Source organism: Theobroma cacao, chromosome 10, assembly GCF_053813885.1.
Source record: "Theobroma cacao isolate CCN51 chromosome 10, ASM5381388v1, whole genome shotgun sequence".
Classification (NCBI taxonomy): Eukaryota; Viridiplantae; Streptophyta; class Magnoliopsida; order Malvales; family Malvaceae; genus Theobroma; species Theobroma cacao.
In genome coordinates this window covers 1824429-1839830 of record NC_142648.1, presented here as the reverse complement: position 1 = coordinate 1839830, position 15402 = coordinate 1824429, and the positions used below count along the sequence as shown (strand labels likewise).

At 36.4% G+C, this 15402-nt stretch overlaps 3 protein-coding genes and 2 long non-coding RNA genes across 5 annotated transcripts; 3 read left to right on the top strand and 2 right to left on the bottom strand.

The window, feature by feature from the left end:
• Positions 1 to 2274: 2274 nt before the first annotated feature.
• LOC18586024 (uncharacterized) lies at positions 2275 to 3787 on the top strand. The gene is made up of 2 exons (XR_001929675.2): positions 2275 to 2812; positions 3042 to 3787. It is a non-coding gene; the product is annotated as an uncharacterized LOC18586024 (long non-coding RNA).
• A 552-nt stretch (positions 3788 to 4339) lies between these two features.
• LOC148760245 (uncharacterized) lies at positions 4340 to 5734 on the top strand. The gene is made up of 3 exons (XR_016023102.1): positions 4340 to 5147; positions 5360 to 5456; positions 5531 to 5734. It is a non-coding gene; the product is annotated as an uncharacterized LOC148760245 (long non-coding RNA).
• A 21-nt stretch (positions 5735 to 5755) lies between these two features.
• Positions 5756 to 8297, bottom strand: LOC18586023 (CASP-like protein 5B2). The gene is made up of 3 exons (XM_007009147.3): positions 7900 to 8297; positions 6558 to 6690; positions 5756 to 6205 (listed from the first exon to the last, which is right to left on the bottom strand). The coding sequence occupies exons 1-3, from the start codon at positions 8025 to 8027 to the stop codon at positions 6008 to 6010; spliced, it is 459 nt and encodes a 152-aa protein (XP_007009209.1). The 5' UTR covers positions 8028 to 8297; the 3' UTR covers positions 5756 to 6007.
• Positions 8298 to 8910: 613 nt separating this feature from the next.
• Positions 8911 to 13213, bottom strand: LOC18586022 (metallo-beta-lactamase family protein). The gene is made up of 11 exons (XM_007009144.3): positions 12832 to 13213; positions 12502 to 12545; positions 11803 to 11883; positions 11506 to 11613; positions 11288 to 11379; positions 11032 to 11106; positions 10887 to 10956; positions 10392 to 10493; positions 10000 to 10108; positions 9633 to 9695; positions 8911 to 9194 (listed from the first exon to the last, which is right to left on the bottom strand). The coding sequence occupies exons 1-11, from the start codon at positions 13052 to 13054 to the stop codon at positions 9070 to 9072; spliced, it is 1092 nt and encodes a 363-aa protein (XP_007009206.3). The 5' UTR covers positions 13055 to 13213; the 3' UTR covers positions 8911 to 9069.
• Positions 13214 to 13698: 485 nt separating this feature from the next.
• Positions 13699 to 15121, top strand: LOC18586021 (uncharacterized protein At2g39795, mitochondrial-like). Its single transcript, XM_007009142.3, has 3 exons — positions 13699 to 14042; positions 14291 to 14634; positions 14740 to 15121. Exons 1-3 carry the CDS (start codon positions 13770 to 13772, stop codon positions 14897 to 14899), a joined length of 777 nt encoding a protein of 258 aa, XP_007009204.3. The 5' UTR covers positions 13699 to 13769; the 3' UTR covers positions 14900 to 15121.
• Positions 15122 to 15402: the final 281 nt, after the last annotated feature.

The following is a 15402-nucleotide window of genomic DNA, read 5'->3' as shown; positions in this document are numbered from 1 at the left end:
AATTTGATTCTGCGGTTGCTCTTTCATGGAGCAAACTCCTGCTAAACACACACTCATATTTCTCTTTCTAGTGTCCTGTCAAAGCAAGTGAGAGCTTGGGGGGACTGGGTTTTTTGCTAATCAAGTTAGGCTCGTGGCAGTTCTAATAGTAATTCTCTATGAGTACCCATCCCTTTCTTTCTTTCATTATTTTCTTACCTAACTTTGATTCTGTCAAACTATGTTAGCCAGAATCTATAGAAGGCAACCAAATAAGTCGTACGTTTCCCTTTTGGTTCATGATGCCAAATTGCCAATACAGTAAAGGCCAATTGCAAAAAGCAAGACGTGTAGTGGAAATTGGCCTCGTTTATTATATGAGGGGTTAAGCTTTTTAGCTATCAAAATCGTCCAAGATCTGATAAATCGAACCCTATTAATTGTCATTTATTTGGTAGATTCTTCAATGAAAATAACATTCCAAGTATCACAAGAAGACCCAATTCTTTTCTTTCTGTAGATTTTGGAAGCAAGTGGAGGAAAATATACAGACTCAGAGAAAAAGTATGAGGGGGAAAAAAGTTGATGGAAGAATGTGTGGCCTACCATGTGGAGAAGTGACATGCTTGTGAGTCACAAAAATATATTTTTTTGTAATTTTTTGTTAATATTGAACATTAATAATTAAAAATTTTGCAGTTGGTAGACTTACTACCTCAATTGTAAAAAATAAAGAAAATTGGTGTATGTTATATTGATGATTAAGATTGAACAATCACCATTAATGGTTTTGCTTATCAGCTTATGCAAGCAATGAACAGGAATCAAACAAGTTTCCTTTTTCCCAGCTCTCTTGCTGACTTAAAATGGAGGATAAAGAGGTTGAAGAGCATATTCCCATGTCATTATCACTATCTTGTTATGGGGCTACCCCAAGGGGACATGAATTATCAATGACATTGACTTGTTGAGCTGTTGTTTTCTCAAGGACTAACAATTAAAAAATTAGTGAAAATTTTTTGTTGTTTATGGGAAAGGGTCCAATGCCATTTGACAGCATAGCTGTAACTTCTCTTAGCTGAGTTGTATCCATCATGGTGGAATTGGAAACTTAGTTTTTCATCCTCTTTTCTCACTCTTTCTTACAGCTAAATAGATGAACCAACTTTGTCCATATCAGAACTCTTGGCCCTGCTACACTTAAAATTACCCAACACCAAGATCCAGTTTTTCTTGTTTATGCAAATTCCTAACCAGACAAATTTGTTCTAGAGTGGGCAGGAACATGACAATTCACCTAGAGAAACTCAAAATTATAATGCTCCAAACAGTGGTGCTTGCGGCTGCACTGCAGCAGAGCATTACTTGATTAGAGTGTGCATAACATTTTCCATATTTCGATACTTGTGCCTTATGACAGTCTCTCATCGAATATGCACATGTTTCTCGACAGTCAAATGCATGTTTAGCAGTTTAGCACCCCACAGATCATAAAGATAGATAGATAGTCAAATCCAGATAGTTGAGACTTGATGCTTGCTCTAATCCAGCAAATATATATGTGCTCACCAGTCACCATCCTGATGAGTGGAAATTGGTCTTATTTATATATATCTGGTGGGATGGGAATTTCTACCTTTGGAATTCAGGACACTAGCGATATTGCTGTTCTGTGTTCCATGTATCTTGCTTATGTTGAAAGCACGGAGTTAAAACTTGCAAGTTCTTTTAGATCTTAACAATAAGCATGCATCTTAATGATTCAATTTTCATGCTATTTGTCCAAATACTCATGAATCTGGTGTTAAACATGATTATGGCTACAAAGATTAAACTTGCTCTTGTTGAGACTTTACAAGATAATGAACCTTTCAGAATCATTCATGGAACTACCGGAGACTGATAAATTAGTTTGTCAATATGTTTTCCATTAGGTTACATAAACAATGGGAAAAAGTAGAACTTATCATGCACTAAACATTCAGAAAACTACCAATGATGTTCTTTGAACCAGTGGTGTCAAATATAATCATGCATATATATATATATATATATATCAATCAGAAAAGCTAACTTGACTAGATGAGGTCTAGAATTAACCTTATGCCATTTCAATCTTTGAGGTATGCCTCCTATCCCATCACGCTTTACAAAGATAAGCACATTACTAGTGGATCCCACCACACTGAGGCCACTCGCCTTGGTGGCATCACAGTCTCCACTTAAGCAGCTTCCTTTGGAAACCAAGGATTATGCAGGGCGATCGAACTCGTACCTCACCGACATAAGGTTAGCTAAAAATTTAACTGGATGAGGTCTAGAATTGCTTTTATACCAGTTCAGCCTTCAAGTATATGTAAATATAAGGTCATTCCTTCGTCAATTTACTGAAGAAAGGAGAGCAGCTGGAAGACTGACAACACAAAAAAACTAAAGAGCTTCAATCCAAAGAAGAGTGATTCCCGGAGAAGAACTTCATTACGTATTTTTATCCTTCCTCACTTCACGCTATGTCACCCATTACATTTGACATTAATATATTACATGCTGCCTGGGAATTGAGTGATGCGTGCTATGGCAGGTAGGCAATTTGTAGCTATAGATAGGAGCTACCACTATCAGTTTGCCAGGTATGACATGTATAAGGCGGCTGAGAAACGTAAGTCCAAAGTCACCATTTCGGAATGGATTTAGATTTCCTGGCTTTTGATTCTTGCTGTTCTGCTAGGAACATATGTTTTCCTGTCTGGCCAATATTTGGTAACATGCGGTCCTTTCTCAAAGCTTTCAGGTCCGAGAACCCTGACACTTTCATCCACGACTTAGTGAAAAGGTCTCTCTTTCCCTTCCTATGACTGATATAGTGCTGTATATCTGCTCTTTTGCATTGAACAAATGAAACAGAAAGCATGGAATTGCATAATGTAATGCTTGTTGGCATGCAATTTCTGAAAACAACACTCTCTTTGCTTTGCTTTTATTATTGCACCTTTGTTGAGAAGTAAAATTTTATTATTTTGAACACAATTTGGCACCCTTTTTTCATTGGAGATTACTTTCAGGTATGGCCGACCTGGTATCTACAAGACCTACTTATTTGGGAGTCCAAGCATCACTATTTCTATTCCGGAAACCTGTAGGAAAGCCTTGGAAAGATGATGAACCATTTGGACATATATAAAAGGTGTTTTCTTTCTTTCCTTCTTTTCATATTTTTCTATCAAGTCATTTCCAAGGTGTCCTGGATGAGAGCAGAGACAAGAGCCAAATGAATGACCCAAATGAAAAGAGAGGAATGGTTGATCTACCCATAGAAGTTGAAGATGAGGATGGCCAGAAGTGGCAGGATGAGGATTGAATCCATCTTACTGGTCGTCTTGTTGTTAGCTGATGATGAACCCTCAGCCCATGCAGCCATGTGGGCAATCATATATCTGCATGTAGACCATCCAGAAATGTTGGAAAAGGCTAGGGTGGGATTACAGCAAATTAATCACCCTGAAGCAAAACAAGAAGAGAAATGAACAAGGCTCTTATGGTTTAATGAATAGATGCTCATGTTAGTAACAGTATGTAAGCAGGTCATGAGGTGGGAGTGAGTTTGTGTGCATCACAGTCAAGGTCAAGCTCAGTAGATGAGTCTGCAATCTGCATCTCATCTTAAAATGAGCATAAAAAAAAAAAGCAAAGAAAATTCAGCAAAAAAATGACATAAATATTTCATATTTTTTAAAATTTGATTATAAGTAATTTTTATTTGTATATGCGACAATTATTATATTTCACATAATTTCAATTTTTTATATAATTTATATTTTTTAAAAAATTTTGATTATAAAATTTCATCTTAAAATGATGAGCATAAAAAAAGCAAATAAAAAAATTTGATTATAAAATCTCATCTTAAAATGAACATAAAAAAAAAAAAAGCAAAGAAAATTTAGTAAAAAAATGACAATTTTTATTTCATATTTTTTAAAATTTTATTATAAGTAATTTTATTTGTATATGGGACAATTTTTAAATTTTACATAATTTCATATTTTTATATAATTTATATTTTTTAAAATTTGATTATAAGTAATTTTTATTTGAATATAAGACAATTATTAAATTTCACATAATTTCATATTTTTTATAGAATTTATATTTTGTAAATTTTGACTATAAAATCTCATCTTAAAATGAGCATAACAAAAGAAAAGAAAAATTTTGATTATAAAATCTCGTTAAAAAGCAAAGAAAATTCAGTTAAACAAAATTTCATTAAAAAGCAAAGAAAGTTCAGTTAAACTGAGCATAAATAAATAAAAAAAAAAAAAGAAAAAAGGTTGGGCCTGATTGGTGGGCCCCACCCGACCCAACCATTTTAATATCAAAGTATTGCAATGCTGCATAACATCTCATGTCAACAGAGACGGCCCAGTGTCATTGCTTTCTATTATATAAAGCATTCAAAAGTTATTTATGTGAGTAATGTGGGATTTAACGCCCCTCCACGCCCCTGTATTACACCCATGATTGGGAATGCCCTTTAAGCTAAGATTGGGTTGGCTCAGTGTTAGATAGAATATTCCCGTGCATGACGAAATGGAACGATGCTAATTATGACAAAATGAAATGGGGATCCTTGAGATATTCATCCCAGAATTTGCACACTTCCCAGACTCCTGCAGCGGCACATCATCGCTCTTACAATAAGAGTTTGGTTCAGTGCTTGTACGTCTTCAAGCTCTCAACTCTTTTGAGAGTTGCCTCCATCTTCTTCAAAACTTGTATATCCATCTTCATCTCCCATGTATCAGGCAAGGGAAATGTTGCTGGTTAAGATCCTTCAAGGTGTTCTGGAAGTGAGAGGAGAGCCGACAGTCAAATTTAATGACCCAAATGAAAAGAGAGGAAAGGTTGATCTACTCATGGAGGTTGAAGAAGAGGATGAGGATATAATCGATTTTACTGCTCGTGTTCTTGTTATCTGGTTATGAAACCTCACCCCATGCAGCTATGTGGGCAATCATCTATCTACATGATGACCATCCATAAATGTTGCAAAAGGCTAAGGTGGGATTGTGGCCTTAATCGCCACTTTTCAGGAAGAGCAAGAGGAAATCTTAAGAAAAGACCCAGTACACAGAAAGGTTTAACTCTTAGATGGTTATCTTCGAAAGGTAATGTTTGCTTCCTTCCTAACTTGTTTATCTCGCAAGAACATGTCATTTACCTCAAACCTGAAGATTTACAATGAGTGATGAAATGATTGTTTTAGTGATTGTTAGTGATTCAATCTCCCTTTATTTCCAAGTCGATATTCTTCTTTCCCATGGTTGGTTTCACTTAGTGAACTGAAAAGCATTGGTTCCATGTTATCTGATACCCAAAGGTTGGAAGGTTCTGGTTTGGAACAGGGTTGTTCACATGGACCCTGAGGCCTGAAGTTTATTCAAACCCCAAACGGCTTCCTCCCTGAAAGATGGGAGGTAAGTTCAATGTATTGCATGTCTGAAACATTGGCAAATGGTATCTAAGAAGTTATTGCTTTACTTGCATGCAGAACCATAAACCCAAAGCAGGATCATTCCTTCCCTTTGGAGTAGGAAACAGGATTTGCCCTGGAGCTGATATGGCCAAGTTTGAGATCTCCATTTTCCAGCATTAATTCAAACCAACTATTGGGTACTAATCAAACCTAGGAAAGGTTCCTGAGGTAAAGTTAGAGAAATTCTCTATTAAAATGGATTAAATGAAAACTAAAATCGAAAAATCAAAACCAATAGAGTTTTGTAGATACTGTCATTTTCTTGTCTGTGTTGTTTCTGCTCTTGAAATTTAATAAACATAAGTACAATGTCATTGTATGACTGCATAAAGAAAAAGGAAAAAAATTCTTGTGAAAGTGACAAACTCACAAAAGAACATGCTAAGATCATCTATGAAGTTTCCAAGAAAATGAGTATTGTAGCCTGGAAAAAGGAATAAGTACTACTTAAAGAAGAAATGAGTAGGGAGGGTGGGTACTAATAGGATTCACTTAAACTGCAGCCAAAAGCCAAAATGTCACATGAGATGATATGGCAAGGAGGAACCATGAGATAAAGGCCAAAAATATGGATGCTTGGAACCGGCTGCATGGAATATGAGGTGACCTGCAGTAACCCAAGTCTCTTGAATACAGAACTGTCACTCCAGCAGATGAGCAAGCAGCTGCAAGAGATAATATAGCAGTCACCTGCATTTTACATCACCATCATTACTCCAGTTAGATTATTAACGAGTAAACAACAATTCTAGGCAAAAGTCATAATTTAGATCGACAAAGAAATCGATATCTGAAACATGTTAGTGGTTCCCATGGAAGAACATCATTACTTTTTCACTGGTTTTTTACTATTAGTTTTCATATTTCAATCAGCCTTTGTGGAATCAAGAAATTGAAAATTTTAATCTGAACAGACATGAATGCATAGCCTTGGGGAAACAAATCCAATAACATAACTAAGTAGGTATCCTTTAAAGTGTCTGTGTATGACAACAAATTAATACCATGAAGGAACAAATTTTGGAAGAGAAACTTTAATTACCCAATCACCAACAACAAACAGGCTCACTAAGATAGGATTCTGGAGGTTTCTCTTTGACCTTAGAGCATGCAGATCAAGGCATGCTAGTCCAAAACTCCATAGAACTTGAAGCCCCATTGATGCTATCAAATAGCTGAAGCCAACAAAGATGTACAGAAGAAGAAATGGTGACTTGTCAGAAATTTTTACAGCAAAAACCTTAAGGAGTAAAAGGGAATTCATACTATGTATAAAATAAGCAGAGAGACCAGAAACAGTGAGTATGAAAGACATAAACGGCAACTTTACAAAACATGCCATTTCCAACACACTTTGCTAACACCCATCATTCTGATGGCAAAGACCAGAAAAATTTCCAGGTTTGAACAAGAAGAACAATCCATGCACTACAAATGAAGTTGACCTTTCAGGAGTTACCTGATAATGTAAAAGTAGGCCAACGAGGGCACAATGGGTTCTTCATCTGATTTGATTATGCTTTGTCTATTGGGAGCCACTGCAATTAGTCATTGCCACAATCACATCACACAGAGGGTAGTGGGAGTGCTTAGTGCTTTATCTCTCCAATAATGGGAGAGTAGGAATATATGTACGACTAAGTCTCCTAAAATGTAGGACACATCTCCGGAAGAGGAGGAAAGAAAAATGAGGGCATGATGTGATCTTAATATTTCTCTAACCAATTATGCCGATGGCTCTGTTACTAACTTTTGGCAATATCACCCCATTTTTTGTTTTTGCTTGAACAAGTAACGTTATCTTCTGAAGGTTTCCTGTCAGAATTGCATTCATCTTACTGCCATTAACGCCATAATTTATTACTCTTAGTTGTTTCTCTTCCCTTGAGAGGGCTTTTGCATGACAATTTGAGTGTATCATTGCCAAACTTTATTAACAACGGCTTCCCATTTTCCTTTCTCATTGGTTTATGTGGATTGAAAGGTACAATGTACACCATTATCATATTTTTCATTGGAGACATTCTTATGAACATCTGACCCATCTACTTACAACCTTGTATAAGAATTCCCTTTTTATGATGAATTCCTTCAAAAATAAAGAACTACTTAAACATTCAAAAGGCCAATTGCTAACCAATCAAGGAGGAAAATAGAGAAAAGTACTAACCAACCAAGGAAAGCTAAGAAATGAAGGCAATTAAATGCTTCAGAAAGAAGTAGTTTAACAGTTTAACATACAAAGCAAGTTATAAGAATAATATAAAGACCACAATCAACCCATCATGTTAAAGTAAGCAAGGACATAAGCAAATAAGAGAAAAGAGGAAAGTAATAAAGAACGAGGATAGAACCAAAAATCAAAAAAGAATTAGAAATAATACCAGAAGGCAGTGGAGTTAAAAAAACCAGGAGCAGAAACCATGACTCCAATTGAAGCAGCAGCAAAAGAACACTGTCCTACTCTCAGTAGCAGTCCACTCAACTTTCCTGGACTTCCAAACAAGGCCATAATCTCTTAAAACAACATTACAGGATTCTTCAGGAAGAAAAAAAATGAAGAGAAGGTCAGGGTAAGGAAAAGGGTGGGAAGAGATGGGAGTGTCCAACAGCTTTAGCTCACAAGAAAGCAAAGTTGAACAAGCTTAACTAACTTTTAAGATTTTTTTGCAGATATGGGGATAGAGCTCAAGAATCTGTTGACTCCCATACGGAAAGCTCTTTTCCAGGAAAGTGACATTGAGTTTTCGTGTCGGACAGCTACACAAAATTGACCTTTTGCTGTTACTCTTTATCATTTTAAAGGATTAAAGTAGGATTTTTCTTTTAAATTTTTTAATGGTATTTGGTAAAGTAGGATTTCATTTCTTTTTCTTTTTCAGTGTAGTAAAAGTAAAGATGTCTTGCTTGTCCAGACCTTAACAGTGGAAGCTTGTGAACTAAGTAGAAAGTTTCAAGTTACACAAATTTACAAAGCTAATTTATACAACTTAGGTTGAACTTGTCTGTAAGTTAATACAAGTAGCAGGTAATCAAACAACAGTCGAAGAAACCTGAAAAACAGGAAGAGAACAATTGACCAATGACAGTAACCATTATGTTTTTGGGTTATCTGTTAATCTCAGGACGAGTTGAGGCATCTTTCCTGAGCCCAAATCTGATGACTTCATAGAACATTCATTAGAGGTACATTCCTGGTATTTTGAAGGGTTTCTAATCCGTTTTTCTCTCAGGTTTTTCCTGTGATGAGGTTAGATTTTGACATCTCCACGTAAATTTTTTCAAGTTTTTATCCTTTAGAGCATGTAGAAATTGGAAAAGTGAGTAAACTAAGTGGCAATTTGATGAGCAAGTGACTGTATTATGGACAATGGTTTTGGTATAATCCTGCAATAGAAAACAAGAAAAAATTTTATTTGCAGTGATTGACTAGCAGTCATGGTACAAAAGATTTAGGCATACAGCAAGTTCTGTTAAAATGAAAACTCTCTCTAATCATCATGGTACCAAGTATTGGCACCTATTATTCTTCTCTACATCGATGACACAGTCTCTCATACATGCAAACTCCTAATAACATTCATAGATGAGGAATGCTGAGTATACTTTTCCTGGACAAAAGCTTCGAGAATGGTGTTCTTCTCCTGAACATCTTTGAATTCGATTCTCCTACCATGACCTGTAAATAGATGTGAAACTTTTGAGATTGATCATCATGAATAGCATATATATGAAAACAATGAAGACACTCAATCCAACTTCTGTCGTTCAAGACAGATGTAAAACAAACAGTAGGTTCTACTTCCTCGTTAATTTATCCCATCTTTCTTGAACAATTAACTTGCATGTGTAAAATGCTGCAGACGGTTGGATATAAGAACAATGAAATGGACAAAGGACAAAGGACATATGTTCATGTTTCAGAAGCGCAGTTCAACAAAGGACATAACAAGAGACAAGCTAGGACAAAATTGTCTCAACCAATAACATGTGCAGAAGGCTTTTCTTCAGAAGCATGCAAGTTGGATAAGTACCACCAAAAAAAGCAGCAGCACATCTAAGTTCATGAATATTTAGTTCATACAATTTGCACATGTAGAAGAAAACTGATACCAACCTGGTATTATCCAATTGAACTCCAACTCTAACAACTTTTCAACGCTATTCAGCTGTGCAGGAACTGTGAGAAACAACAGAGTAGTGAGCATGGGAAAGAAGATGAAGAGAAAGCTCAAATGATGCAATAAGAATCAAATAACTGTTACAAAGACAGGCACTGTAAACCTATCCATCTCGATGATGATTTCGAGTATACGACAAAAGAACATTCAGGTAGCATACTATGCAGATCACTGGCTTCTCTCTAGGGACTTTTAGAACATTCATTAACTATGTTTACAGCCAACGAGAATGGGCAAAATCGAATGAAATGCGTCCATACTTATCATACATTGCCATGTAATAGTGATTTCATTTAGTTTTACCTGAACATTTATTGTATATCTCCATTATGTCCAACCCAGATTCTCTCATCAGCAGATGGTCACCAGTGAATAGAACCTTAACTGACTTATAAAGCAAGCAGACTGATCCCTGCAACAATTTATAAAATGTACAATTATGAGCTTTGGTCAGTGCATCGATGTCAAACTGTTTGAGAAATTTCTGAGATATCCAAAGTTAAATTTATGAAACTTAATACTTGAAGCTCATTATTGACAACTAAAGTAATAGAGAGTGACTATTCATATAAATCTGACATTAGGCAAAGTCAACCTAGAACTCAGGGAAGTATTTGTCAAGCCATAGGAAATCCATATTTGCTTAAGATATCTAATTTTCAAAACTTTTTGTATACATTAGATTAATAACTCACTTCTGTGTGGCCTGGAGTGTGTATAAGCATAATGTCTTCTCCAAGGCTCCATGGACCGGTGCCCTCTAGCTTAATCTCGACATCAGTGGTACAAACTTCAACCTACAGAGATCACCATTACAAATAGTACATTAGCTGTAAATTCACATTTGCCGTTCAACTAGTACTCAACATAAAAAGGCTGCAACATCCATTCATGGCCCTTACTTGCCCATAGATAGTGATGAAGGTCACAGAAGTCAAATGAAAAACATTTTGTTTTGGCTATCAGCAAACTCAATTGAACTCTCATACTATATTTCTATGACAGAGAGCACTCTAGCATTAAAAATAGAAGCTAATTATCACTGATTAATCAATCAGAAATAGTACACTGGAGGAGTTAAGAACATCAAAGGCACTAAAGCAAGTATGATAACATTTCTGCCTAACAGAATTTTCAAAAATCTGTAAATAGTTGAAAGGGCATATCAGAGGTCAGGACATGACACTCACATCTTGAGAATGCAGAATCCGATCACAACTAAGCCGCTTTGACCACTTCCCATGATCTGCAACGTCATCCCTGACCATAACAACATCTATCAGGCATCAGCAACCTCTAGAAGAACAAAAGATAAAAAAAATTTTGTCATCATACTTGTGGGTTAAAAACATATAGCGTACTCCACCCAGCATCTCAATCTTCTGTGCAAGTCTCTCTGTGAATTTAGGGCTGCAGAAATTTATGTAGCCAAGTTAGTTCAACCTAATATGTGAAGTGATCCTGGAGAAGAAAAAGATCTAGAAGCAGTCTTATTTCCAATTTTTTTCCCCAAAAATGACTGATTCCCCCACCATGACAGTTCACAGCAGAGTTTTTCAGAAACTTCTACCCAGCAAAAGTATAATATTACCTATCTATAAGTATATTTCCTTCAGGATGAATGATCAAGTAGGAAGCAGCTCCATATGATTTCTCAGAATGATACCCACAGTGATAAACACCCTGAAAGTATATTATATCACATAGCCACAGTGATAAAGTAGGCTTGCTATTCCAAGTACACATAATAACACTGCAGTCTGTCAAGTGATACTGTAAAATAAAATAGTTAGGAATGATAAAGATTACCGGAAGCTTCTTCTCATCTATTGGAATTGGAAATGTCTTCTGAGCTTCTAGGATATCAGAAGGAGGTACTTCTGTACGGATTGAGCTTGTTGGACAGGAAAGCAAGGCCTGAAAACATCGAAAGTTCAATGATGACAATCATTGCACCTGTATAGATACAAATAGACATGCAAGTGCATGTGTGAAAGTCTGTAGAGATGCATACAGAAACAAATCATGCTCTTTGATGTAGGTGGAGAAAGTAGAAAACATCATCTTCTAACTGATAAACTAGAAAGGAAACCAGTGAAAGGGCACCTGGAGAGCATTTAATCGGTCCTCCTTGCAAGTTGGCTGTTTAAAAACTGCAGACATCCCATCAACTCGTTTGAAGACTTGCTGAAAAGCCAAGAGAGAAAGAGCATTAGAGGAAGAATAGTTTTCCAGATTGTCAAGTAAGTATCTACCGCATAGTCTATTCTGGGAAAGATATAATTCAAAAGGAAATAAAAAAAATAAAGAACTACAAAGTACATTGCAGGGTTGAATAATATGACTATATTATACATGAAAAGGAAGTAATATGCTGAAAAAGGGTACAAATTTTTGCAAATCAGTAGCAACGCATCCATAATGCCCACCATCATTCTCAGTCTTTGAATACCATTTTTCTCCTTTCAAACAAGATTAGTTACTCATGAGGACACCATTTGCCAACTATTACAAGGTGCTGCAACTTATTTCGCCAACATCTAGAACCCAGTAAGACAGGTAACATGGAAAATGGAAATTCCCAGATATTATTATCCATTGACATGTGAACAACAATTCAGCTAGGAATCAGAATTATACAGCATACTTTATAACAGTAATCAATGCGGAAAGGAAGTGAAGTAGTAGGAACCACAATTTATGTTACTTAGTTTTGTCTTCCTAGCATCATCTGCACAAAACCAACATTCCCTTCACTCCCTCCATAACATAATGTTCAATGCAACTGTAAGCTCGAAAGATTACCGGAGCCATCCAGCGGCAAGTATCACAATCTATGCATGTATGATCTGCAAAATGGATTAAGAAGCAATACCAAAATTAGCAGAGATAGCAGTGAATACACCATGAGAAGATATCCTATCCGGCATAATTAAAACATGAAAAGGAATGTACTTTTCCAATACTATTTGCATAGCTATAAAAGGAAACTCCTATACTTTAAAAAGTTACCATCCTTCATGGGCAAAAATTTACAGCCCTTCATCTGTGAGCTTATCTGACAAAGAAAAAAGATCCCCAAAAGAAAAGTATGGTATATAATTTATTACCATGCGGGTAAAAACTGATATTTACCTACAAAAAAGTCTCCATCTACGTTCTGGGGTCGTCTCTGTCTGGCCCATCTTCCAGTACCTGATTCAACCGGGCTTTGAACTGCTTTCACTGATGGGAATCTTGACACCCTCAACTTCTTATGAACACTGGTTGATGATGATGACTTCTTCAGCTTATCAACAGAAGAAGGAAAAACTGAGCCAACACTTGCAAGATTGATAGCTTTGTTTGCCATAGCCATACTCCTTTTTCTCTCTTTGTTCTCCACCAGGAAGACAAGGAAGAAAGGGTGAGGATGTATACAAGTGAAGAGGCAGCTATGACTTGGTTTAGTGAGATAGTATTTGGTTTTGCTGATGCTGACTTCCCAAAGCTAAGGGTTGAATTGTGTTGGAAAATTTGTATAATTTGATAAGCTGATAAAGTTTGACTTAAAGGGAGTAATTTGGTGAGCAGTGATGTCATAACTTTCTTTTTTGGGAAATAAAAGCAATAGACAATATATTAGTAACATTATAAATTTGACCAATTATAGACAGTAACTTGGTAAGGAGTGATATCACAACTTAATTATTAAAAATTTTATTTCAATTGCTAATTTCTTTTATAAAATAAAGCAAATGTCAAATGACAAACGATATCTCATCACGTTTTTAAGTCGTTCGTGAAGGATTCTACTGGTTGCTCAATAAGAATTAGGCTTCAAAGAGCCCGATTCTAGCCAATTTAAGTAATTTTTAGGCCCAAACTAGGTCCAATTCCAGCCCAATTTCGGCCCAAAATTAGGTCCAAGGTAGACCGAATCAGGCCGGATCCAGCTGACTTGCCCATGAAGACCTCTTTTCAAAGCCTTAGTACTATTAATCTTTAGCTTTAAAAAACCTTAAACCCTCGCGACAAGGAATCTCGCTGTTCCTAAAACCCTAAGACCTCTTTCGTGTTTCAGCGCAGTTTCCATGGCTCTCGCTTCTATTGTCCGCAAATCAGCCAACTCGTTGGCTCCACTCGCTATTCGACTCACCCGAGTCCAGAGGAACTACCACTCTTGTGTTTTCACAGCCTTGAACCACAGCTTCCAGTCCCAGAAGTCGGGTGTAAACCGTTTTTGCCCAAATATACTTCATTTCTCAACCGCTGTTGATTCTAAGAAAACCTCCTGTGATGAGTCTCTTCTCCGAGTTCTTGAGTCCGAGATTCAGTGCGCTGAGGAGAGCGATGAGCATGACCAGGTGAGTCAATCTTTTGTTCTAATCATTTTTTTTCTCTTTAGGGTTTATGGGAAGCTAAGGGGAATAAATGAATGTTTGAGTGTGGTGGGTTTTGAATGTTTTCTTTGTATTGAGAGAAGATGTGGAAAAAATTTACATGGGCAATTTCATAGTAGTATTGATACGTTTTTAAGCTGAAAGTGTTAATTTTCTTATCATTTTGTGCTTAATTTTGTTTATTTTTTCCTTCCTATATTATGTTTATGAAGGTTGAAGGAACACCTAGTGGATTCCCTTTCAAAATTGAAGACACTCCTGGACTTCAAACTGTAACATTGACAAGAGAATATGATGGTGAAGTCATAAAGGTTGAAGTTCACATGCCTGATCTTGTGACTGGTGATGAACAAGAGGAGGATGAAGACAACGATGAGGGTGACTATGAAAAGCCTTCTAAATCAAGTATCCCATTGGCTGTTACTGTCTCAAAGAAAGGTGGTCCTAGTTTGGAGTTCAATTGTACTGCTTTCCCTGATGAGGTTGCCATAGATAGTTTGACTGTTAGAAATCCTGACTCCGAAGACGTGCTTGCCTATGAAGGCCCTGATTTCCAGTAAGTTTGTTATAGTTTATGTGTAAATGCATTGGATATGTAGGACAAAATGGGATTTTTGTTTTTGCCTCTGCTTTAACTGATATTTGGTTTTTTGGTTTTCAGTGATTTGGATGAGAACTTGCAAAAGGCCTTCCACAAGTATTTGGAGATCAGAGGAATTAAGCCGAGCACTACCAATTTCTTGCATGAGTACATGATCAACAAGGATGGTCGAGAGTACCTCAGGTGGTTGAAGAACCTCAAGAAGTTCATTGAAGAATGAAGGAGTAATAGCTTCTCACAATAGTTTATGAAGAAGGGTATGCCCTGGTGTATTCTCCTCTGGGTACGAAACTAGCACTGTTGCAAGTTATTATATGAACTAAATAACATAAGCACATTTTTGTTTAGGTGAAAAGTTTGTGAAATTGTTGAAGTATGTTGGAACATGGTTGGAATTATGTTCAGCTCATATATTGCTCTATTTGAAGAGTATTTTGTCTCACTCTTGTGTAAACTATTCTACAACTCTTTAAGCCTTGCTGGAATTGGAAACTAGCATGCAAGAATGCTAGTGTTGTTATTTTCCTTAGATGAATGGTGGTAATACTTTGAATGGCAGCTTGTTATCTGCCAGCAAACCATGAAAGAGAGAGAATATGATGTTATATCCAAGAGAGAATAAGGTGCTCTGCCCTTATCCCTTTATTCGTTGAGGGATTAACCACTTTTTCTTCTCTTAAAACTATTGATTTCATTGAATGTGATGAAACACTTTAGCTCACT